The sequence below is a fragment of the Triturus cristatus genome, chromosome 6 (assembly GCF_964204655.1).
Source record: "Triturus cristatus chromosome 6, aTriCri1.1, whole genome shotgun sequence".
NCBI classification, from domain to species: domain Eukaryota; kingdom Metazoa; phylum Chordata; class Amphibia; order Caudata; family Salamandridae; genus Triturus; species Triturus cristatus.
This window is the reverse complement of record NC_140589.1, coordinates 1,348,949,151-1,348,972,312: the sequence shown is the minus strand read 5'-3', so window position 1 is coordinate 1,348,972,312 and position 23,162 is coordinate 1,348,949,151. Positions and strand designations below refer to the sequence as shown.

General features: G+C 51.9%; 1 protein-coding gene across 1 annotated transcript in view; it reads right to left on the bottom strand.

The window, feature by feature from the left end:
• USP34 (ubiquitin specific peptidase 34) overlaps window positions 1–23,162 on the bottom strand; it is a 2,509,780-nt gene that overhangs the window by 581,738 nt on the left and 1,904,880 nt on the right. Inside the window, exon 65 of the mRNA XM_085612349.1 lies at window positions 19,176–19,280. Within this exon, the coding sequence (XP_085468475.1) occupies window positions 19,176–19,280 (105 nt within the window). The remainder of the gene's footprint in view (window positions 1–19,175; window positions 19,281–23,162) is intronic.

The following is a 23,162-nucleotide window of genomic DNA, read 5'->3' as shown; positions in this document are numbered from 1 at the left end:
TCGAGAAGTCCCCCAGAAGTCCCTCGGCTTTAGCCCTTTCGAACTCTTGTACGGGCACCCTGTGCGAGGGCCCCTCAGCCTAGTCAAAGAAGGTTGGGAGATGGCCCCCCTAAAGACCCCTCCAGACGTCTTCAAGTACCTCCTGACCCTACGCAATCAGACCAGGCGATTCAGAGAAAAGGCGAAAGCGAACCTTGAGGCCAGTCAGGAGGACATGAAAAAATGGTACGATCAAAATGCCTCCTCCATCGAATTCGAACCTGGCCAACAAGTGTGGGTGATGTCCCCCACCGAGCCATGTGCCTTGCAGGACAAGTGGACGGGGCCCTTCAAAGTGGTCGAGCGCAAGAGCCCCGTCACCTATCTCATCGATGTGGAATCTCCACGGAACCCCCTCCGGGTCCTCCACACCAACAGACTCAAACCCCACTTTGTGCGCTCGGAGCTCAGCCTCCTGATGGCTACAGACAGTGGAGCGGAAGAAGACTCCGAGCCTCTCCCTGATCTCCTGAAGACTCGTGAGAAAGATGGTTCCGTGGACGGGGTCCGACTCTCAGATGCCCTCACCCCGGAACAGCGCCAAGGCTGCCGGGACCTCCTGCTGCAGTTTGCGACCTTGTTTTCCCTCACCCCAGGGGTCACCCCCTGGTGCTTGCACGACGTGGACACTGGGGACAGTCCCCCTATCAGACACCGGGCGTACCGCGTACCAGATCGGGTACGGGCCTGCATCCAAGAGGAGGTATCAAAGATGCTCACGCTCGGGGTCATCGAGCCCTCGGACAGCCCCTGGGCCAGCCCGGTCGTGCTGGTCCCCAAAGCTGCTGCCCCCGGCACCACTCCTGAGCTCCGATTCTGCGTCGACTATCGGGGCTTGAATGCTGTCACCAGAACCGACGCTCATCCCATCCCCCGAGCGGATGAACTGATCGACCGCATGGGGGCTGCCCGCTACCTCAGCATCTCCGACCTGACAGCGGGCTACTGGCAGATCGGTCTCACCCCCCGGGCCCAAGAACGATCCGCCTTTTCTACCCCCGATGGCCACTACCACTTCAAAGTCATGCCATTCGGCATGAAGAATGCCCCAGCTACTTTTCAGCGACTAGTGAACCAGGTCTTGGCGGGACTCGAGGAGTTCAGCGCCGCCTACCTGGACGATATCGCTGTGTACAGCCGCCACTGGTCCGACCACCTCCACCACCTCCGAGAGGTCCTGCAGGCCCTCCAACGTGCCGGCCTTACAATCAAGGCCGGCAAGTACCAAATTGGTCAGGGGTCCGTGACCTATCTCGGACACCAGGTGGGAAGCGGTCTGGTGGCCCCTCTACAACTCAAGATCGCTGCCATCCAGTCCTGGCAGCCTCCAGTCACGCAGACCGAGGTCCGAGCCTTCTTGGGGCTCACCGGCTACTACCGGCGGTTCGTGAGGGACTATGGCAGCATTGTGGGGCCCCTCACGGGACTCACATCCAAAAACCACCCGAAGAAGGTCAACTGGACCCCAGACTGTCAAGCGGCCTTCGAGAAGCTGAAAGCCGCCATGTGCACTGCCCCTGTGCTCCAGGCCCCCGACTACAGTCGGGAATTCATCGTACAAACAGATGCCTCCGACCATGGCATCGGGGCGGTCCTCTCCCAGTTGAACTCCGAGGGACTTGACCAAACAGTGGCCTTCATCAGCAGACGCCTCCTGGCCCGAGAACAGCGCTGGAGCACCATCGAGAGGGAGGCCTTCGCAGTGGTGTGGGCCCTCAAAAAGCTCCGGCCCAATCTCTTCGGTACCCACTTCCGGGTGCAAACAGATCATCGGCCCCTGCAGTGGCTAATGCAGATGCGGGGGGAAAACCCCAAACTATTGCGTTGGTCCATCTCCCTGCAGGGGATGGACTTCACTGTGGAACACCGACCGGGCCAAGACCACGCCAACGCGGATGGCCTGTCACGCTTTTTCCGCCTCGACGAGGAGAGTCCCCAAGAGGATGGGTGACTCTCCCCGCCTTCAGCTGGGGGGGACGCATGTTGGACAGGCCACATGAAGGGCTTGCTCCCTCCCCGCATGACAGGGCCCGAGCCCCGGCCCCCCAGGTGTTACCCACAGAAGCAACCCGCACCCCGTCCCAAGACGGGATTCCTGCCCCCGGACATCTCTGTATCATGGGGCCGAACCACTACCGGCTCCCTCGCCCGGCCCGGCCGCCATCTTGGACACTGCACCACGAGGCCGCATGGCCTCAGCTCGACCCTAACCCTGGGCCTGGCCAGGCCCCGACATCCCGGCACCACCATCCACCCAGGAGGTGAACGGACCACTTGGCAGGTCAATGGGAGAAAGAAGGGTCGATGGCTCTCCCCCGCCAGGTGCCGATCGCCCCCAGCTCCCCCGGGCGCTGGCTCCACCCCCCTGCTGGGTGTCTGGACTCCTAACAACACATGATACCTCTGTCGCCATAAATCAAAAGGTCGATTTCTTAAAGTGGATTTTTATTTTCCACCTTGTACATGTAATATTCATGGACTATATTTAATCTTTTTCATCAAGGTCTGTTCAGTGCTGTACAACTTTAAATCAAATTACAAGAAACATTTAGAAACACTTAACAATAAAGACCAAATCGACAATTGGACAATCATGTGCATCAACAATATTTACATGAAAAGACAAGGACAATTCTGAATGCTACTTTTTTGGACAACGGAATGTGGAATATTCAACAAACAAGGGGAGTCCTACACATTTCATATAGAATACCTGGGACCTATTCTTTTAGTCCTCACAGACTAACAGTATTTTTTGAGTGCCAACAGGAGGAAGCCTCCAGAAAGTAGGGAACAGGTTTTTGACACTATACTTGGGTGTCGGGCAAATGTTTTTTAAAGACTTGACGTCGATATTGTTCCTTGGAGTTCTTAATACGGCTTGCCTCCTCTAGAAACCAACGCGTTTCGACCTTCTATGTGGCACTTGTTGTGGAAGGTCTTCATCAGGGTGAACACATGTTTGTGCGAAGGACTGGGTGTATCTAATGGAGAGAGATGGAATGACCGTCTTATTCTTGTGGAGACAAAGATGAGCTTTGTATTGGCTAATTACACGTGTATTCATAGGTTAAAAAACATGGTTATCCGTACGTACCGTTTGGGATGTCCTATAGGAGTCTGATAATTGAGTTTCTTACGACTCCAGGGGTAGACGCTGTTGGAATTCAGTGAGAAAAGGAAGGGGAGAGGAAGGGGGAGCCTCCAAACAATGGAGGTTGAGCACCCCGGTACCTGCGGGGAAAAGTGTGTTTTTTTTATAATGTTGAATGAACGTCTAAGCTGGCAGAGGGTGCTCAAGATGCTTTCAGACTTATGGTGATGTAAGATTAGTGTGTCTTCAACCGGTCCATGCTTCGCGAGTGGGAGCACGTGACTATACTGTGATATGTGGCGTTAATACAGCATTATCTCATAGGTGAGGCAAGCGAAAGAGTGTGGTGTTTTATTGAAACGAGTGCGCTCTCACGTGGCGGGGGACCAAGGGGGGAGATTTCATGGTCTAGACAGCATCACCCACACCTCATGATCTGAGAGAAAGTTGCTCCCAAACACAGAGCTCTATCCCGGTGCTCGGAGTGCGCGTGCTGCGTCATGATCTCAACACTCGGTTTTGTGACTGCTACAGTTCTGCTGTATGTGACTGGTGAGCGGGGAGGCATTTGTGCAGGGTATACGTTTATTTTACCGAGGAATAGGCTCTCGGTTTCTTAAGCGTCTTACCGATCTACATCGGGTAACTGGTGAGGGGGGAGAGAGACACCCATGCAACGTGAGGGGCGGGTGCCTAGTAGGCTACCCCGGTAGCGAATGTCTTACCAACTTGTGCCGGGGTCAGAAGCTCTCCTGCGAATCGGTGGCTTGAGAGCTGTGGAGCAGCGTTTCACTTTCTCGCTAGCGTGGCAGTACAGCATGCAGCTCGGGGGAAGTCAATCATCCCTCCAGAGTGTGGGGGAGTCTCCTGGTGCGTTGATTTTAAGGGTGTGTGCAGCGACGCTCCGGAAGTAAGATGCTAGTTCCGGGTCACGCGTGTGTGGATTCGGACGGGGGCGTGTCTGTGTACATTCAGGGGCGTACTCGTGGTGGAGCTGCCTATTCATTCAGGCAACATAGTTGCGGGACAAAGAAAAAATGATTGAAGGGCATTGCAAAACGTGTAACGTTCCATGCATAGATGATTTAAAACCGGCTCGGAACGCCGTAAAAAGGATCTGATTATTCCAGTGTCCCCCACTATCAGATGTAACCTGGTTAGCAACGGTCCTGCTGCTAAGGTGAGTGCCCACCTATTGGATCGTGATCTGTGTTAGTATAGTCATGACCATGTGTACTGTGAGCACAATTAATGTTTGCATGAGCTAACAGTGCCAGTGACACAATTAATGTTTGCACGAGCTAACAGTGCCAGTGACACATATGATACAAAGTACTTTCACATACTTATCGATAAACGGGATATTCGCTTTTTTTGGTGAGGATTATACAAGGGTAAGGCGTCCTTGTGTAAGATGACAGTGTGGATAAGCCTGTACAGGTATGTACCGAACAGTTTTTACAAGGGTATTACGTCCTAGTGTGAGGTGGCAGAGTATAGACGCCTGTACAGATGTGTACTGGAGAGGGAAGAAAGAGGAATTCAGAAGAGACAAATTCAAGACCAGTGTTGTAGTTCACTGGTTTCGTTCAAGCCATTTTCAATTGTGTTCAAATACATGATGGTTTTTGCCTCAAACTTAGAAAGGAGACTATCAACATTAGCTCCATATACCCGCTTTAGAACAGTCCATTTGATATCTTTGGGGCTATGTTGGTATTCAATGAAATGTGTTACCATCGGTGCAGTTAGAATCTTGCACTTAATTCTGGAACGGTGTTGAGTCATTCTTGTTTTTATGGCTTGGGTTGTTTTGCCAATGTATGCCAGTGGGCAGGTGCACAAGGCGCAGTAGATCACGTTATGGGTGTTACAATTCGTGAATGGTTCGTGTTTTATGAATTTGTTCCCATATACAAAAATGTCGCCTTCTATGGTACTGTGGCAAGATGTGCAATTACCACACTTTCGGTGGCCTTTGATCGGTGGTAGAGATAGCAAAGTTCGAATTGGATTAGTGTCACATTTCTTTGACGTGTTAGCGTGTACAAGTTTGTCCTTGAGGCTTCTGTTTTTCTTCAGTGCAAAGATTGGAGGGTTTCTTAATGGTTCTATCGATTTGACAGTTGTCCAGTTTTTTCGGACTATTTTTTTCATTGCATTTGTGCGTCCTGAAAAAGTAGTGACGCAAACCAGGGGTTTGTTGTTATCTCGTTCTTTCGATACCAGAAGGGTTTCCCTGGGAATGTACCACGCCCTCTTCATAGCCCTCTTCAGTAATTTCTTTGGGTACTGTCTCTCAATCAGTTGTGTCATCAGTGCATTAGCGTTGTCAAAGTAGTCTTCTTTCTTCATGCAATTACGTTTAATACGTAAAAACTGACTGAAAGGCAGATTTTCGCGTAAATTTCTCTGATGAAAACTGGAGAAGTGCAATGTGGTGTTTTTGTCGGTTTTCTTCTTATATAGGGTTGTGTATAGTTGACCAGCCTCGATGTCTGGACTCCCTCATCCCGGACCTCCCGACCTCCAAGTGCGAGGGTCCGGACATCAAAGGGCGCCAGACCTATAACTGGGGCAGCTCCAGAGCAGGAAGGGAGTTGTATCCTGGAGTTGAGAGACACCGTGAAGAACTCATCCTTGACGGACTACTGGCGCTGCCGTAGTCCTGCCTTGTGAACTATCATCCTGCCTGCTGGCGCTGCCGCAACCTTCTGCATCCTTCATCCTCGTCGGGACCTGCTGGCGCTGCCGCGGACCGTTGTAACTACCATCTTCGTCGGGACCTGCTGGCGCTGCCGCGGACCGTTGTAACTACCATCCTCGTCGAGACCTGCTGGCGCTGCCGCGGACCGTTGTAACTACCATCCTCGCCGGGACCTGCTGGCGCTGCCGCGGACCGTTGTAACTACCACCTTCACCGGGACCTGTTGGCGCTGCCGCGGTCCGTCCATCTCGAACGCCGAGCTCGAGGATTGTGAGCTATCCATCATACCATCGCATCTACCTGATTGGTAACAAGACTGTCCCGCTACCCCCTTTCCCAACCAAGAGACTAGAATCGAGGGGACCCCTGAGTCCTGACCTCCTTGTACCATTCTATCGTACCTAAAGATTGCTTATAAAGAACGTTAAACCTTATCATTGTGTGGTGTACCTCTGTGGGGGGGGAAGTTATTCGTCTGTACGAGCGCTGGAGACGGCTCTCCCCGGAGACCTCTCCCTTTGTCCTCGGCCGACCCTCCCGGTCCGTCTAACAATGACCTTAACCCTAGAAATCAGTTGCAGGACGGGGAGGATAGGTGGAGCGGTAAGGAATCTATCACTAACTAATGTCTCTTACAGATATATCGTTACACAAGTAGTAACTTGTGCATCTGAAAGAGAAACGTTAGTGATAGATTCCTTACCTTAGAATAGATACCCCAGCAATACCAACCCCTGTGGTGGGTCTGCGAAGAGATTACACCAGAAAGTCACGGAGAACAGAACGGCCAAAGAAGCCGTCTCTCTGGACTTGACTGTCAAGGCAGTAATGCTTCGTAAACTTGTGCAGCGAGGCCCACATAGCTGCCTGACAAATGCCCTGCAAGGGAACGCCGCATCTCAAGGCAGTAGTGGCTGCATTTGCCCTGGTGGAATGGGCACGCAGCCCCACAGGAGGCTCCTTCTTAGCCAATGAGTAACATGCTTTGATGCACAGAATGACCCACCGCGAGATGGTTCGTTTGTGTGCGGCCGACCTTTTTTGGAACCCACGTAGCCAACAAAGAGCGGGTCATCCACCCGGAACTGCTGTGTACGCTTCAGATAGAACGCGAGCGCACATTTTGGGTCCAGACGGTGGAGCCTCTCCTCCTCCCTTGAAGGATGCGGACGCGGAATGAAGGTGGGCAAAGTGATCGTCTGCCGGATGTGGAAGGGCGTGACAACTTTTGGCAAGAAAGAAGGATGGGTCCTTAAAACCACCTTGTCCGGATGAACAGAAAGGAAAGGAGGTTGGGAAGAAAGAGCCTGGAGCTCACTCACTCTACTGGCAGAGGTGATACCTACCAGGAAGGCCGTCTTGAGAGTGAGAAGACGCAAAGAACAGGTATGAAGGGGATCGAAGGGAGCGCACATCAGAAAGGTCAAGACAAGATGAACTAGTTACTTACCTTTGGTAACGATATATCTGTAAGAAACATTAGTTAGTTAGATTCCTTACCTTAGAATATCCCCAGGCGTCAGGCTGGATCCGGAAAGACCCTTGCGTGTCGGTAGGCGTCGTCTGCGATGTCTACATTGCTTTCTGCGCCAGGAATGCAGAGCCATGCAAGAAACAGACACTGGTGCCATGAAACTAGGGCCCTGAAAGGGCTGACCCCAACACTAGATATCAGTTCGCAAAACGGGGCGGATGGGTGGGGCGGTAAGGAATCTAAGTAACTAATGTTTCTTACAGATATATCGTTACCAAAGGCAAGTAACTTCTTCATCTAAAAGAAACACGTTAGTTAGATTCCTTACCTTAGAATAGATACCCCAGCAATACCAACCCCGGTGGTGGGTCTGCGAACCAAGATCACACCAGTAAGTCCTGGAGAACGGAACGGCCAAAGAAGCCATCCCTCCGGACTTGGATGTCCAGGCAGTAATGCTTGGCAAACGTGTGCAGCAAGGCCCATGTTGCTGCCTGACAAATGTCCTTGAGAGAGACTCCCCGTCCGAAGGCAGTAGTAGCAGCTGTGGCCCGAGAGGAATGGGCCCTCAGCCCCACAAGAGGATCCTTCTTCGCCAAGGAATAACAGGCCTTAATACACAAAACGACCCACTGAGAGATGGTCTGCTTGTGCATTGCCTGCCCCTTCTTAGCGCCCACGTAGCCAACGAAGAGTTGGTCGTCCACCCAGAACTGTTTTGTGCGGTCCAGATAGAAGGACAGCGCACGTTTTGGGTCCAGACGGTGGAGCCTCTCCTCCTCTTTTGAGGGATGTGGAGGCGGAAAGAAGGTGGGCAAGGTAACAGACTGTCCGATGTGAAAGGCAGTAACCACCTTAGGAAGAAAAGAAGGGCGAGTCCTCAGAATAACCTTATCCGGATGGACAGAGAGGAAAGGAGGTTTAGAAGAAAGAGCCTGGAGCTCAATCACTCTTCTGGCAGAGGTGATGGCAACCAGGAAAGCAGTCTTGAGAGTCAGAAGACAAAGAGGACAGTTATGAAGTGGCTCAAAAGGAGCGCACATCAGATAGGTTAACACCAGATTCAAGTCCCACTGAGGCATTACAAAGGGGACAGGAGGAAACATGTGAGTAATGCCTTTTAAGAATCTATTTACAACAGGGGACTTGAAAAGAGAAGGCTGATCAGGAAGCCGTTAGAAGGCAGAAACAGCTGAAAGATAGCCCTTGATGGTGCCAAGAGCAGAGCCCTGCTGGGCCACGGAAAGAAGAAAGAGGAGAACCTCAGATAGAGGGGCAGAAAGGGGACTCACAGCATTTGGTGTGCACCATGCCACAAAGTTGTTCCACCTGCAGGCGTATACCGTTTTAGTGGAGGGACGCCTGGCTGCCAGAATGACATCACAGACTTCAGGAGGCAAGTCAAATGGCATCAACAGCCACTGCTCAATCTCCACGCATGGAGGTGGAGGCTGGACAGGTTCGGGTGGAGGACCGTCCCCTGCTGCTGCGACAGAAGGGCCTCCTGAAGAGGCAGTCGAATCGGGGGATCGATGGACAGACTGAGTAGCTCGGGATACCAGTCTCTTCGTGCCCAATCCGGAGCCACAAGGATGAATTGGGCCCGGTCGCGCCTGATCTTCTTCAGCACTCTGGGCAGAAGTGGTATAGGCGGAAAGGCGTACAACAGACCGCAACTCCACTCGCGATGAAAAGCGTCTCCGAGCGAGTGCCGCCTTGGAAATTGCAACGCGCAGAACTGATGACATTGCGCGTTCTCTTTGGTAGCAAATAGATCTAACCAAGGCTCTCCCCATTGCCGAAAGAGGCCGTGCGCCACGTCAGAGTTCAGACGCCATTCGTGATCCATCATGCACCGGCGGCTGAGTTTGTCCGCCATGGCGTTCAGAGAGCCCGCCAGGTGTTGAACCACCAGGGTGATGCCCTGATGTTCCAGCCATGTCCAGAGGCGCAGAGCCTCCAGACAAAGGGTCCACGACCCCACCCCGCCCTGTTTGTTGCAATACCACATGGCGGTGGTGTTGTCTGTGAACACCTGCACTACACTTCCCCGGACAGAGGGAAGGAATGCTGTAGGAGAGTAGGGACTGCTTTCTACGTTCACCCCCACTTTTTGCTTTTGCTTTACTGGTTTTCGACTTAGATGTGGCTGTGGGCCTGCTAATCAGACCCACAGCCCTGCTGTTCTCTCTCTAAATTGATACTATGTACTTTAGGTGCATAACCCATTTGGATAGGATCACCTTATTGGCCCCTGTACAGTGTACCTTAGGTACCCAGGGCATAGGTGTATCTTAGGCCTACAAGGGGCTGCAGCATGTATTATGCCACCCCTGGCTTGGCCTTCCATTATGACACAACTGGCTGATCACTCAGCTGGGGAAGGTCGTGTAATCACTCCTTGCTTAGGTGTAGTATTCCTATCTTACATATAGACACATGTGTACCTATCAGCCACTCCTATGGCCGGCCTTAACAATCCTGGAGGCAGAGTGCTTGGTAACATGTGAGATGGTGCTCTAGCATGAGCTGAGCCTGTCTGCAGCTTTCGGAACCATGTCCTTATAGCTGTTCTATGATATAGCCTACCATATACTGTTAAAGTGCCTTATAATCTTAAACGGTTATGGTAACTATGGTTTGACTTTATCAAAACATGTTGTGTAAGGTGTCTAACACTTTGGAATAATACCCCCATACCATTTCTGGGGATGAGGATATTATCCCTCCCTTCTAGAGGGAGAAGACATGTTGTAACCTACTTACCTAGATAAAGTTAACCAGAGCCCCAGTGTAGGAGAGTAGGGTCTGCTATCCTATGGTCACCCCAAATGTTTGCTTTTTGCTTCACTGGTTTTTGACATATTGAGGCTGTGGGCCTGCCAATCAGACCCCCAGCCTGCTGTTCTCTCTACTAAATTTACACTATGCACCCTAGGTGCATAACCAATTGGAAGTGGATCACCCTGTGAGCCCCTGTTCCAGTGTACACTAGGTACCCAGGGCATTGGTGTATCTAAGGCCTGCCAGGGGCTGAAGCATGTATTATGCCACCCCAGGCTTGGCCTAACAAATTTGACACAACTGGCTGATCACTCAGCTGGGGTAAGTTGGTGTAACCACCTCTTACTTAGGTGTAGTATACCTATACCTAACCTTAAATGGGACACATGTTAACCTATAAGTCACTCCTATGGCAGGCCTTAACAATCCTGAAGGCAGAGTGCTTGGTTCCATGTGAGATGGTGCTCTGGCATGAGCGGAGCCTGTCTGCAGTGGTCGGAACAACTTCCTTCTACTGTTTCCAGATATCGTCATACCATATACTCTTAAGTGCATTATGAACCTCGCGGTTAAATGCTAACTTTGGTTTGGCTTTATCAAAACATGTCGAGTAAGGTGTCATACGAATTGGAATACTAACCCCTCGCCAATTCTGGCGAAGGGGTTAGCATTCCACCCTTCTAGAGGGACACGACATGTACAGTACCTGAAACCCGGGTAAAATCAGACATAGCCTCAGCTCCACAACATGGATGCTGCCACCACAGACACAAGTCTGCCCTCCTGCTGCTGGGAGTCCTTCCAGCTTGGGAGGTGTGGACAAAGGGTTTCCTGCCAGGGGAGGTGCGTGCACCACCCCAGACAGGATTTTGTGTATTGGTCAGGTAGGGCTTGAAAGAAACCAGACATGCCTGAGGCTCACAAGGAGCCTCAGTGCATATGCCAGTTCAATCCGGTCCTGGGGCACACCAGTCCCGGGCCTGGGGCGAGCTGGACAAAGGATTGGGGGTGTAACCACCCCCCTTCCTGGTCCCACCCTTAGGGAGGGACCTAGCAGGTAGTCCGGGCCCTAGAATCCGCTTAAAGGTAGGAGCTGTGTCCTAAGACTTCAGACATCCTGGAATCAACTTAACTACAAGAAGAAGACGGGAACTTCGACGCTCTGCCGCACTGAAGCCAATCTCCCCTGTGGTCAGGGAGTGACCACCTTGCTAACGCAAGCACCATCCAGCGAATCAACGTCTGCTTTGCCGCCGCCTCCCGCCGGAGCCCGAGCCCAGAGACTGAGAAGACCTGGACCTCCAGACCTCTCACCGCCCGATCCACAGTCCCTGAAAAGAAGGAACCCGTGGAGACACCGAGACACGTGGAGCCAGCCATCTTGAAAAGACCACGACAAGCTGCAAGCGCAACAACCGAGGCTCCCTCCAAGTTGTGCTTTGGGATCTGAGAAGCCCAACACCCGAGCAGCATCTGCACCAAAGGTGAGCCCTCCAGCATCTCCACGATCTGCGTGGGGCCCTTCTGCATTTTGCCACTCGACGCGCCTAACCGGTTGCTGGCCCGCTGGCTAGTGGCCATCTTGGCGACGAACTTCAAGAACTACACCGCTGGTCTGGTTGCTCCAGACTGGCCCTTGCTCCTCTCCAAAGGAGCAGTCCCTCTGACCTTGCTGGTCAGAACCATCAGCTTATTTCATTTTCCACAACAATTGCTTTTGCCAAGGCTTGTTTGCTTCGATCAAGTCGCCGACACCGCCGACAGCGAGAGCCTGCGTGGGACAGCTCGTGAACCGACTCCTGGACGTCGTCGACCTTCAGGGACCACGTGGCTGCAGAGACAAGCTACACCTTTCTTCCTGTTTGCACCCGACATCGCCTGGTACCCACCTGGTGCCACGCTGGTCACTGGCTAGTGACTGTGAACACTGTCCCCTCTGCTTACAGGTCTTCTACAACTCCGATCCACTCTGGGATCCACCGCATCTCTTCCGGACCGATCGCCTGCAGCATCTTTTTCTTCAGGCTCCATTGAACAGATAGAAGAAACCCGACGCACTTCGAGACCTATGCACCCGCTTCCTGTAGGTGAGGTAAAGCTGGCACTCCGGTGCCCAAGTGTAGAGTATCATCTCTAGTGTCTGTGTTTCCAATCTTGAGTTCATAGTCCATCCGGAAGATTGTTTTTGCAGTAACTTTGTAACTTTTACGCACCCATTGAAAACCTATGGGAGCTCGCGTGTGACTATTTGCTCTGCACACGCAACCCGTGGACCTCCTGGTCACTAACTAAAGTTAGCTCCTTGTAGGCCCAGCGATTCTAGAGGCCCTAGGCCTTTTCCCTTTTCTGTTCGTGGTACTTATACCACTATTTTAGTATATGGTTTGAGTGGCCACCAGGGCCTATCCATATAAAGTGCAACTTCTGTGTATTCTAACGTATTCTTGTTTAACGATTTGTGCTCCTGTGCTCATAAAGAGTCTAGGGGATACTTTGAGAAATAAATACATATATATTTTCAATATATATCTGTGTGGTGTCCTTTCATTGGTATAAAAGGGGGTTACATTTGGTAAAACAGCCTGCTTAACACGTTTCACGAGTTTAGCCTCAAAGACTGCTTAGCCTATGCTACCACTAGGGCAGCTAGTCCGAAAAGGTTGATTACAACCACACCATAAGGGTTGCTTGGCATGGTACAAGGTGGTCACTTTAACTAGTGAACATCATATACCAGGCCAACTTCTCACACCCAGCATCACAAAATGGATGCTGCTGCCACAGACACGAGTCTGACCTCCTGCTGCTGGGAGTGATCCCGGCAAGGGAGGCTTGGACAATAGGTTTCCTGCCTTGGGAGGTGCTAGCACCACCCCAGACAGGCCTTAGTGTATTGGGGCAGGGAGGGATGTATAGAATGAGACATGCCTGGGGCACACAAGGTGTCCCGTGCATAGTCCAGTTCAAACCGGTGCTGGGGCACTCCAGCCCCAGTCCTGGCGCGAAACTGGACAAAGGGAAGGGGGTGTAACCACCCCCCTCCCAGGTCCCACCCATAAGGCGTGACCTAGCAGGCAACCCAGCCCCCCAGATTAGTATAAGAGTGGTAGCTGGGCCCCAGGAGATTAGATTATCCTGAACCTGCAACTTGAACAGAAACTCTGGACCTTCGACATTCGACGAAAGAAGAAGACTGAAGAATCTCCCTTGTGGCCAAGGAGTGGCTACCCTGTGCAAACAGGCACCATCAAGAGACTACCCTTTGCTTTGCTGAAGTTCTACGAGGGACCGACTGCAGAGCCCGACCAGAGCCTTGACTTCCAGACTTCTCCGACCCTGATCCACATCCACAGCCGAGCTGAGATCCGTGGAGGCGACGAGAGACGTGGGACCGGCTACCTGGGAAAAGTGGCGAGTATCTTCCAGCGCAGCTTCTGAGGTACCCTCGAAGTTGTGCACCGGGGATTGAGAAGCCCCAACCTCAAGCACCATCTGCACCGAAGATCAGCCACCCACACTCCACGAGTCCTGCGTGGGGCCCTTCTGCATTTTCCTGCTTGCCGCGTCTGTCCGGTTGCTTGCCCGTTGGCTAGCGGCCTTTGTGACGACACACCTTGAAATCTTCACTGCTGGTTTGGCTCCTCCAGACTGGCTCCCGCGTCTTTGCAAAAGAGAAGCACCCCAGACCTTCCTGGTCTGCACCAGAAGCAAGTCCTCCGTTCTTCGTGGGTTCCGCTTGCCAAGGCTTGGTGAGTCCTAGTTCGACTTCGACGCCGCCGACAGCAAGAGCCTTTGTGGGACAGCTCGCCTCCTGGTCCTGGTCGTCCTCGACGTCTCCTGGTACCCGTGGCTGCAGCGACAAGCTTCACCCTTCACCTGCAATCTTCACGACATCTCCTGGTTCCTTCCTGGTTCCACGTGGTCACTGGCTAGTGACCTTGACTCTGTCCCTTCTGCTTGTAGGTACCCTTCCTTCTTGATCCCGGCCTTGGGATCCACCGGACACTCTGCACTGACTGCCTGTCAGCAACTTTCCTTCAGGCATCCATAGAAGTCCACGACGAAACCCGGCGCAAGTTCACACCTATGCACCCGCAGCCTGTGGGCTAGGTAACTTGGGTACTTCGGTGCTCACAAGGGTAGTGACTATCCTAGGGTCTAGTTTCCGAGTCTCGACTTCCTAGTTGCTTCAGAAGTGTCCTAAAACTGTTTATTTCAGAACTGTACTATTTCTATCAACTATACGCATTACGCGTGAGTGTTTCCACTCTGCACCTGAATCCCGTGGGCCTCCCACTTCCTAACTGTTGGTAGTGTAGTGTAGCCCCAGCGATGGCCTAGGCCTATTCTATTTCCGTGACAGTGGTCCTTATACCACTTCTTTAGTATATGGTTTGCGTGGCCCCTAGGGCCTAACTGTATTACTTACCTGTGTGACTTAATGTATGCTTGAATAAGACTGTGTTGTACTTACCTCTAATCTCATAAAGAGATTTATATCTGTTGTGGTGTCCTTTCATTTGGTATTCAAGGGATTATATATGGTATCACAGCTGGCTTCACATACCATTCAGAGTTTAGCCTAAGACTGCTCTTGTCCATGCTACCACTAGGATAGCTGGTCTATAAGGTTGACTTTACAACCAATCACCATAAGGGTTGTTTGGACTGATACAAGGTGTACACTAGAATTAGTGACATCATATATCAGGCCAACTTCTCACACCTGTGGTGAGAAATCAGCCCTTTTTTCTTTACGCTCCATATTCTCCGCCGCAGAGATTGCTATTAATTCCCCTCTCACAACCGCTTTCAGGGCTCCCCATATCGAGGCTATTGGGGTGTCTGGGAGGTCGTTCATTTCAAGGTATCCTTGGATACACTTAGTAAGCTGGGCTTTCACCCGTCTTAATGGAGCATCGTTTCCCTCAACTGCCAGCCCCCCTGAATCCTCCGTTGCGGTGGCACCTGTAAAGAGACCATCACGGCATCATGATCGGACAATGCCGCTGGGCAAATGTCCACCTCCCCAACCATCTGATTGATTTCTATCGTTCCCAGCAAGTAATCTAAGCGTGCATATGTCTTGTGTGCGTGCGAATAATATGAAAATTGCGACGTGTGTGTGGATGAGCCTCCCTCCATAGATCCACCAATCCCAGGGACCGCAGACACTCTCTACCTTCCTGTGATAACACCCCTGTTTGTGAGTGTTGACTACCTGACCTGTCCTGTGTCTCATCCACCACTATGTTCAGATCCCCCCCTACGATCGTCTTACGTTCTTGACTTTGCAAGACCTTCGTAGCAGCCAATCTCAAAAATTTCTCCTGATCTGTGTTAGGTGCGTAGATGGAGCTTATCAGTAAGTTGTGTCCCCCGATCCGGAATACGTGAGCCAGTAGTCCCCCTTTGATCTCAACCACCTTCTCCCCCACTGTCCCCTTGAACCTTTTAGCCACAAAGATAGACACCTCCGCTTTTTTATCCGATGTAGATGAATAGAATTGTTGTGGTGGAAACACTCGGGATCGCAATCTATGTCAGTCTTTGGCGAGGAGATGCGTCTCCTGGAGGAGGCATATATCTGCCTCCGAGTTTTCCAGATAAGAGAGGATGGACCTCCTTTTAATGGGGTTATTAAGGCCTCTCAAATTGAGGGTGAGAATCTTCATCGTGGGTCGGGCCATACCTCCCTGTGGGGTGTGTATCTTCGTAGGTATGTCCCGGGACCTGTGTGTTCCTCCTTCACCCCCGTTGCCCCCCTCCTCTGGCTTCCAGGGCCTGCGCTCTTTCCAGTCCATGTCAGTTAACTGCATACCAGTGTCCCCTCCCTAACCCCAACTGTGAACCCCCATGATCCCCATATTGTCCAGGGCTCTACAAACTTGTTCGCGTGTCCTCGGTTTTCAGAAAGGTTAGGAGGATCTTATGACCAAACCCAACCCCCCCCAACGCCTCCCCGCTCCCGACTGGTAGATCCGTCGCCCCCCAACCCTGCTTATGTCAGTTATCTGTCCCTCATTCGTCCGGGGAATCTGCATGTGGGGATCTCCCACTAGACAATGTCTCCAACACCGCTTGTTTTTCCTGCGCCATAGTCATAGGATCGAGTCTCGTCGCTCTCTCTATGCTTCGCTTTCTGGTGACCTTGTGCCACCTCTCCCTGGGGGCCTTGCTCTGTCTAGTCTCCGTCTCCCCTTGCTGTGGGTCCTCAATGCCCAGCACTCGGCCGGTGTCCTGTAGTGAGCGGAGTTGGTGTCGTTTTCCTTGACACTTGAAGATTAGCCTAAATGAGCATGGCACCCCCTGGTTCTGGAGATGTGTTGTTGCCACCGGGAACGCCCTCCGCTTCTGGAGAGTTATCAGGGCCAGGTCTTGATAAAGGGTGATGGGGTGATCTTGTTTTCAAATGGGTTGCTTGTCTCTGGCTGCACTTAATATGTGTTCTTTAAGCTGAAAGTCTGGAAGATACGCCAGAATATCCGGAGGAGGTGCCGATGCTCGGCACGGGAGTCCCACTTGATGAGCACTGTCTATTTTTATGTCGAAATCCAGTGGGACCTCCAGCACACTCCTGAAGAGACCCTGGAGATACTGCATAATGTCCGGCGCTTCTTCCTTGGGTGGCACTCCTTTGATGCGGATATTTCAGCGAGAACGAAGTCCTCTGTGTGTGCTTGGAGGTCAATCTGCTGCTCTTTGAGCCTGAGAATTTCCGGTTGCAGTTGTTCTACTTCCTCCTCCCGCGCTTGTTCTTGATCCTCTATGGAGGCCACTTGTTCGCCCACCGCATCGATGTCTCGGCTCACTTCTTTCATCTCCCTCGCAATTTCTCCCTTCATCTCCTGAAAGTCGTCCCGCACTGTGCCGAAGAGCATCTCCAAGAAAGCATGAGTGACCTGAGCGTCGTGGGAGTCCGTGTCCTGCCCCGCTTGTGATGCGGAGGAAAGTCTCCCGTCCCCGCTGCCAGATGGAGGTAGCTTGGTCAGCATCTCCTTGAGGGATCGGTCCTTCTTGCCCCTCACCGTCGACATGGCTGCACTGTCTCATGTTGCATCGCCGGGCCTCCCCTTTCGGTTTTGTAGGGGAATGTCACTTGCCTCCGAGCAATAGCCGTCCAATATTCCGCTCGCCAATCGAGCACCGTCTCAGCTGACTCTAGAGGGGTGTGGGCTCGTCAGCAGAAGCCCCTGTCAGGTGCGAATCCCTGTGCGGCAGCAGTGGACTGCCCCGTCTTTGCTCTCAGTTCGCGCCCCAACCTCCTCCTGCAGATGGCTAAGCGCCCGGTTGTCACGGGCCTCAGAGGGAGGGTAAAGCCGCGCCCGCCATCTCTGAAGTCCTTGCAGCTTGCCTGTGCACCTCGTCAGTCATAGGCTGCCCTCCTTGTGTTTGGTTCCTGCCTTCGTTGTTTCTGCCCCTATGCGGCACACCTTATGGAGCCCTCCGGGTCCGACTTCACATAGATGGCCCCGCGCCCTCTCTCTGGTCGCATGCCCGCCAATAACGTCTGCCGCTCACACTTTTGCCCCCTGTAGCGCACTCCGGCCTGCCACCCACTGGTGTGAGCCTTCTTTGTGGGTTCACACAGCTGGAACCATAGTGTCCCACCAGCCCCTTTTCCTTTCGTGTAGGACGCTTGCGCTCCCAGGGCTCTCGCTGGTACTGCTCGACACTTCCTATCCTCCTGGGGCCTCTCGGTTTCCTCTCAGCAGGTCTGTGTCCGGGGTACAGCGTCACTCACCTCACGCTGGCCCTGAATGCACCCCCTGGCTCCTCGCACTGTGCCTCCTAGGAGCGAGCATCCATCCCGCGTTCTACCTCGAGGGTGTGTCTGCGAACGCTCACCACCGGGTGCCTCCTCTTTCGAGCGGGTCCTCGTCCTGCGGCTGGCAGTCGGCTTTGCTCCCTACGCTGTCCTGTCATAGCCGGTCGATACCTCCGGCCGCCGCACTGTAAGGTGAGGAAGGCTTCCACTTGGCCCTCTGGCATCGCTATACTGCTAAGGGCCCTCCATCTGTCGCCTTGGCCCTCTGGCTTGTCTCCGGGCTCAGCCAGTGGTACTCAGTTGCTTGCCTCTTGGCCCCAGGTGATCGGGTGCCAGCCTGTGCTCCCGCATTTCGAGCTGCTCGTGGAGGCCCAGCACCCCGTAGACTGCTCACCGTCTCCCTGCTGTGCTCCTCTGGGATCCTGTGGGCTCCGCTGTTCCCCTCTGGTGTATTCTGGCATCCAGAGCGGCCTCAGCCGGTCCTCGCCCATCCTGCCGCCATTTTCCGTCCCCGGCCTATCCGCTGTTCTGGGCCCCTTCTCCTCGGGTGGCGATCCCACCGCAGCGGTTCTCCCCGATTCTCGAGTGCAATTGGGTCAAGGCATAGACCTCCCCCGCTTGCGCTATATTTGGAGGGGAAAACTGCTGAAATTTTTGGCTGAAATGGGTGCGCGGGAGCGGGGAGACGAGAAAAACACGTCGTACCCGCTCCCACCTTGGCCACGTCCCCATATGCATCTTTTTTGTAGCCCTTTGTCTTCTCATTCAATCGCACATATTCACCATAATAAAAAGAGGTGTCATTGTAACAAGCGACTCACGTAGCTATTTTCTTACCCAAAATTTGAGCTACAAACTGAAATTAGAAAATGTTTAACTGCTGCTTTTCTATTATTGAAGATTCTTTTTTCAGTTTTGTTAATAGAAAATATTTTTCATGTACTCCAATTTCCAACTAAACTGAAACAAAGCCTTGCAAAGAAATCACTCCTTGTAGTTTCTTGGATTCATGGCTGCCATTGTCATGCATGCCCTTATCCATAAAGGCTTGGGTTTTCAAAAATCACTATTATTTTGCTGTAGATCGCTATTTTAGTGCCATATTAACCAAATATTTAAATGAATAATTTGATGCATGATAAACATTGCATATTTCTATCTATTGTCTTGTTTGCTTCAATTAAGTACTCTGTTGCCTTATTTCATTGTTATTGAGAGCTCAGAAGTCTCTTGTAACTACGTCAATGCTATGTAGCGAGCAAAAAAAAAAAAAAAGCATTACGTGAAATTGCATGAAGACGATACATACCTCCCAAATTCTTTGCAGAATATATGATGCAAATGGAGGCATTCCTGGAGGACCGCCAGCAAACTCCATTAACATAGTCAGTAACTTGAAAAAAGGATTGGCTGCCTAAGAAATGCAAAATAAAACCTGGTCAGTTATACAGTATCTATTTAAAATGTAATAATGTATATCCACATCTTTATTATAATTTAGAAGCCTACTGTGCTTACCAAAATGAACTAGTTGCATAATCCTCACCTTCTGAATTTTCCCCAGGAGTCAGATTGTATCCAGAAACTTTTCAACAATACCCCTAGGTAGGTGGTGCCATGCTGCTCCGCACTGGCACAGACACTGTTCCGCTTCGGAAATGATGTACCGAGCCTGTAGAGGTACGATTCCTGTGCGCTCACATCAGTTGCTTTCAAACTGTCCACGCAGCCGGACAAAGAGCCCCAAAAGAAAATTGGTGTGACCAGAGTGCAGATTCCTAAACTTTGGATCTTATTAATAGATAGAGACCAACCACAGAACTGAGAACAAAGGAGGGTCAGTGAGGAAACTGCAGGACCCGAAAGAGTGTCTAACAAAGGAACACGTTACTTACCTTCGGTAAGGATATATCTGTAAGAGGCATAGATTAGTTATAGATTCCTTACCTTTAGAATTACCCCAAGGCGTCAGACTGGATCCGTATAACTTTTCGGCAACAGTACCCCTGCACGTCGAAAGGTGGCGTCGGTCAGCTTCGCGTTGGTCGTTGACATAGTGGTCGCCTGGATGACATCACGGCAGCTACTTAGACGCCGAGCTGACGTCAGTTCTTTTACATAACATTCCACGCCAGAAGCGCAGAACCATACAAAACACTTACCACTGGTGCACATACCTAGCGCCCTGAAAGGAAGTCATAAACCCTAGAAGTCAGTTCGCAGAATGGGGAGGATGGGTGGGGCGGTAAGGAATCTATAACTAATCTATGTCGCTTACAGATGTATCGTTAACGAAGGTAAGTTACTCGTTCATCTGAAAAAGACAATTAGTTATAGATTCCTTACCTTAGAATGGATACCCCAGCAATACAAACCCGGCGGTGGGTCTGCGAACCAAATTCACACCAGAAAGTCCTGGAGAACACAATGGCCAAAAAAGCAGTCTCTCCGGACTTGGCTGTCCAGGCAGTAATGTTTTGTGAACGTGTGCAGAGATGCCCACGTAGCTGCCTGACAGATGTCATTGAAGGGGGACTCCCCGTCCCAAAGCAGTGGTAGCTATAGTGTTCCTGGTGAAATGTGCACGCAGTCCCACTGAAGGCTTCTTCTTTGCCAAAGAATAACAATCTTTTATGCACAGAACAACCCACCTAGAGATGGTCCGTTCTTGCATGGCCCGACCTTTTTTGGCACCCACGTAGCCGACAAAGAGCTGGTCATCCACCCAGAGTTGCTTGGTGCGATCCAAATAAAATGAAAGCGCACGTTTTGGATCCAGACGGTGGAGCCTCTCTTCCTCCTTAGAAGGATGCGGAGACGGAAAGAAGGTGGGCAAAGTGATGGTTTGATCAATGTGGAAAGAAGTAACCACTTTGGAAAGAAAGGAAGGTCTGGTTCTTAGGACAACCTTGTCCTGATGAATAGCCAGAAAAGGAGGTTTTTAAGAAAGAGCCTGGAGCCCACTCACTCTGCGAGCAGAGGTGATGGCCACCAGAAAGGCAGTCTTTAAAGTAAGAAGTCTTCAAGGACAGTTATGAAGCGGCTCAAAAGGAGCGCACATAAGGTAAGTAAGAACCAAGTTCAAGTCCCACTGAGGTATTACGAAGTGAACAGGAGGAAAAAGATGACTAATGCCCTTAAGAAAGTGATATACAACAGGGTACTTGAAAATAGAACGCTTATCAGGAAGCATAAGAAAGGCTGAAATGGCCGAGTGGTAGCTCTTTAGAGTGCCCAGAGCCCTGCTGGGCTAAAGAAAGGAGGAACAAGAGAACCTCAGAAAGAGGGCAGAAAGGGGATCCACAGCCTTTGCTGTGCACCATGCTACTAATTTGTTCCATCTGCAGGCGTATACCCTCTTAGTAGAGGGACGCCTGGCCAGGATAACATTACAGACTTCAGGAGGAAGGTCGAAAGCGGTCAAATGTCGCCACTCATTCTCCACGCAAGGAGGTGGAGACTGGACAAGTTCGGGTGGACGACCGTCCCCTGCTGCTGCAACAGAAGATCCTCCCGAAGAGGCAGTCTGAACGGAGGTTCGATGGCCATGTTTCAGCTGGGGATACCAGACTATTCGTGCCCAATCTGGAGCCACAAGGATGACTTGGGCCCGGTCGCAATTTATCTTCTTCAGCGCTCTGGGCAGAAGTGGTATAGGCGGAAGGGCGTATAGAAGACCGCGACTCCACTCGCGACGAAAAGTGCCGCAGAGCGAGTGCCGCCTTGGAAATTCCAACTTACAAAACTGCTGACATTGTGCGTTCTCTTCGGTGGCGAATAGATCTAACCAATGCTCTCCCCACTGCTGAAAGAGACCTTGCGCCACCTCCGAGTGAAGACGCCATTCGTGATCCATCATGCACCTGCGGCTGAGATCGTCCACCCTGGCGTTCAGAGAACCTGCCAGGTGTTGAACCACCAGGGATATGCCCTGATGCTCCAGCAATGTCCAGAGACGGAGAGCCTCTTGACACAGAGTACACGACCCTACCACACCCTGTTTGTTGCAGTACCACATGGCGGTGGTGTTGTCCGTGAACACCTGCACTACTCCTCCCCAGACAGAGGGAAGGAATGCCTTCAGTGCAAGACGAATCGCCCAGAGCTCCAGAAGGTTGATGTGGAGCCAAGACTCCTCCGGAGACCAGAGGCCTCTGATCTCCACCTCTCCCATGTGGCCGCCCCACCCCAGAAGTGATGCATTCGTCACCACTATGTACTCTGGTTGGAGAAGTGAGAGGGATCTGCTGTTTATCCAATCTGGTTTGTTAGCCACCACTGCAATTGTCGTGCAGTGCCCTCGGGGTTCTAAACGCAATCGGACAGATTCCTCTGATGCTGTGCCCACTGGAAATTCAGGTCCCACTGCAGAGCCCGCATATGCCACCCAGCATAATCTACTAGCAGGATGTAGGGGGCCATGGGGCCCAGCAGTCTCAGGGTCATTCTTACCGAAACCCGGGATAGAGGATGAAAGATCGGAATCATAGCCCGAATATCCCGGACTCGCTGTTCGAGAAGATAGACCCAAAACTGCATCGTGTCCAAAACTGCTCCGATGAAAAGGAGCTTTTAAGAGGGAGTCAGGTGTGACTTAGGAACGTTCACAGTGAACCCCAGCGAGGGCAGGAGGTCCGCCGTAGTCTGGAGGTGGGAGACAACTACCTGGGGCGAGTTTGCCAACAGCAGCCAGTCGTCGAGAAAGGGGAAGACTGGAACCCCTGATCTGCGCAGATGAGCTGCGACCACCGCCATCACTTTCGTGAACATCCGAGGGGCGCTGGTAAGGCTAAAGGGGAGCAGGGTAAACTGAAATCGGCGTGGCCTACTGTGAACCGTAGTTAACGCCAGTGGGCTGGCAAGACGGGGATGTGAAAATAAGCGTCCTGCAAGTCCAACGCTACCATCCAGTCTCTAGGGTCGAGGGCAGACAGGACCTGAGCTAATGTTAACATTTTGAACTTCTCCTTCTGGGGAAAGCGGTTGACGTTCCTAAGATCCAAGACAGGACGCAGGCCTTTGTCCTTCATGGGCACCAGAAAGTACTGGGAATAGCAACCATAACCTACTTCTTGGCCAAGAGAGCCATAACTTCCTGGTGGAGAAGGGCCAACTGATCCTCCGACATGCGATGGAGCAGCATAGGTGGCATGGATGGAGGGGTAGTCTTGAAGGGGAGGGAGTAGATCCTTTGGACTATCTGCAAAACCCACCTATCTGACGTGATGGTTTGCCAGTGAGGGAGATGATGGCAGATCCTGAGGCCCACTGGCAAAGGGTGGCCCTGAAAGTTCAT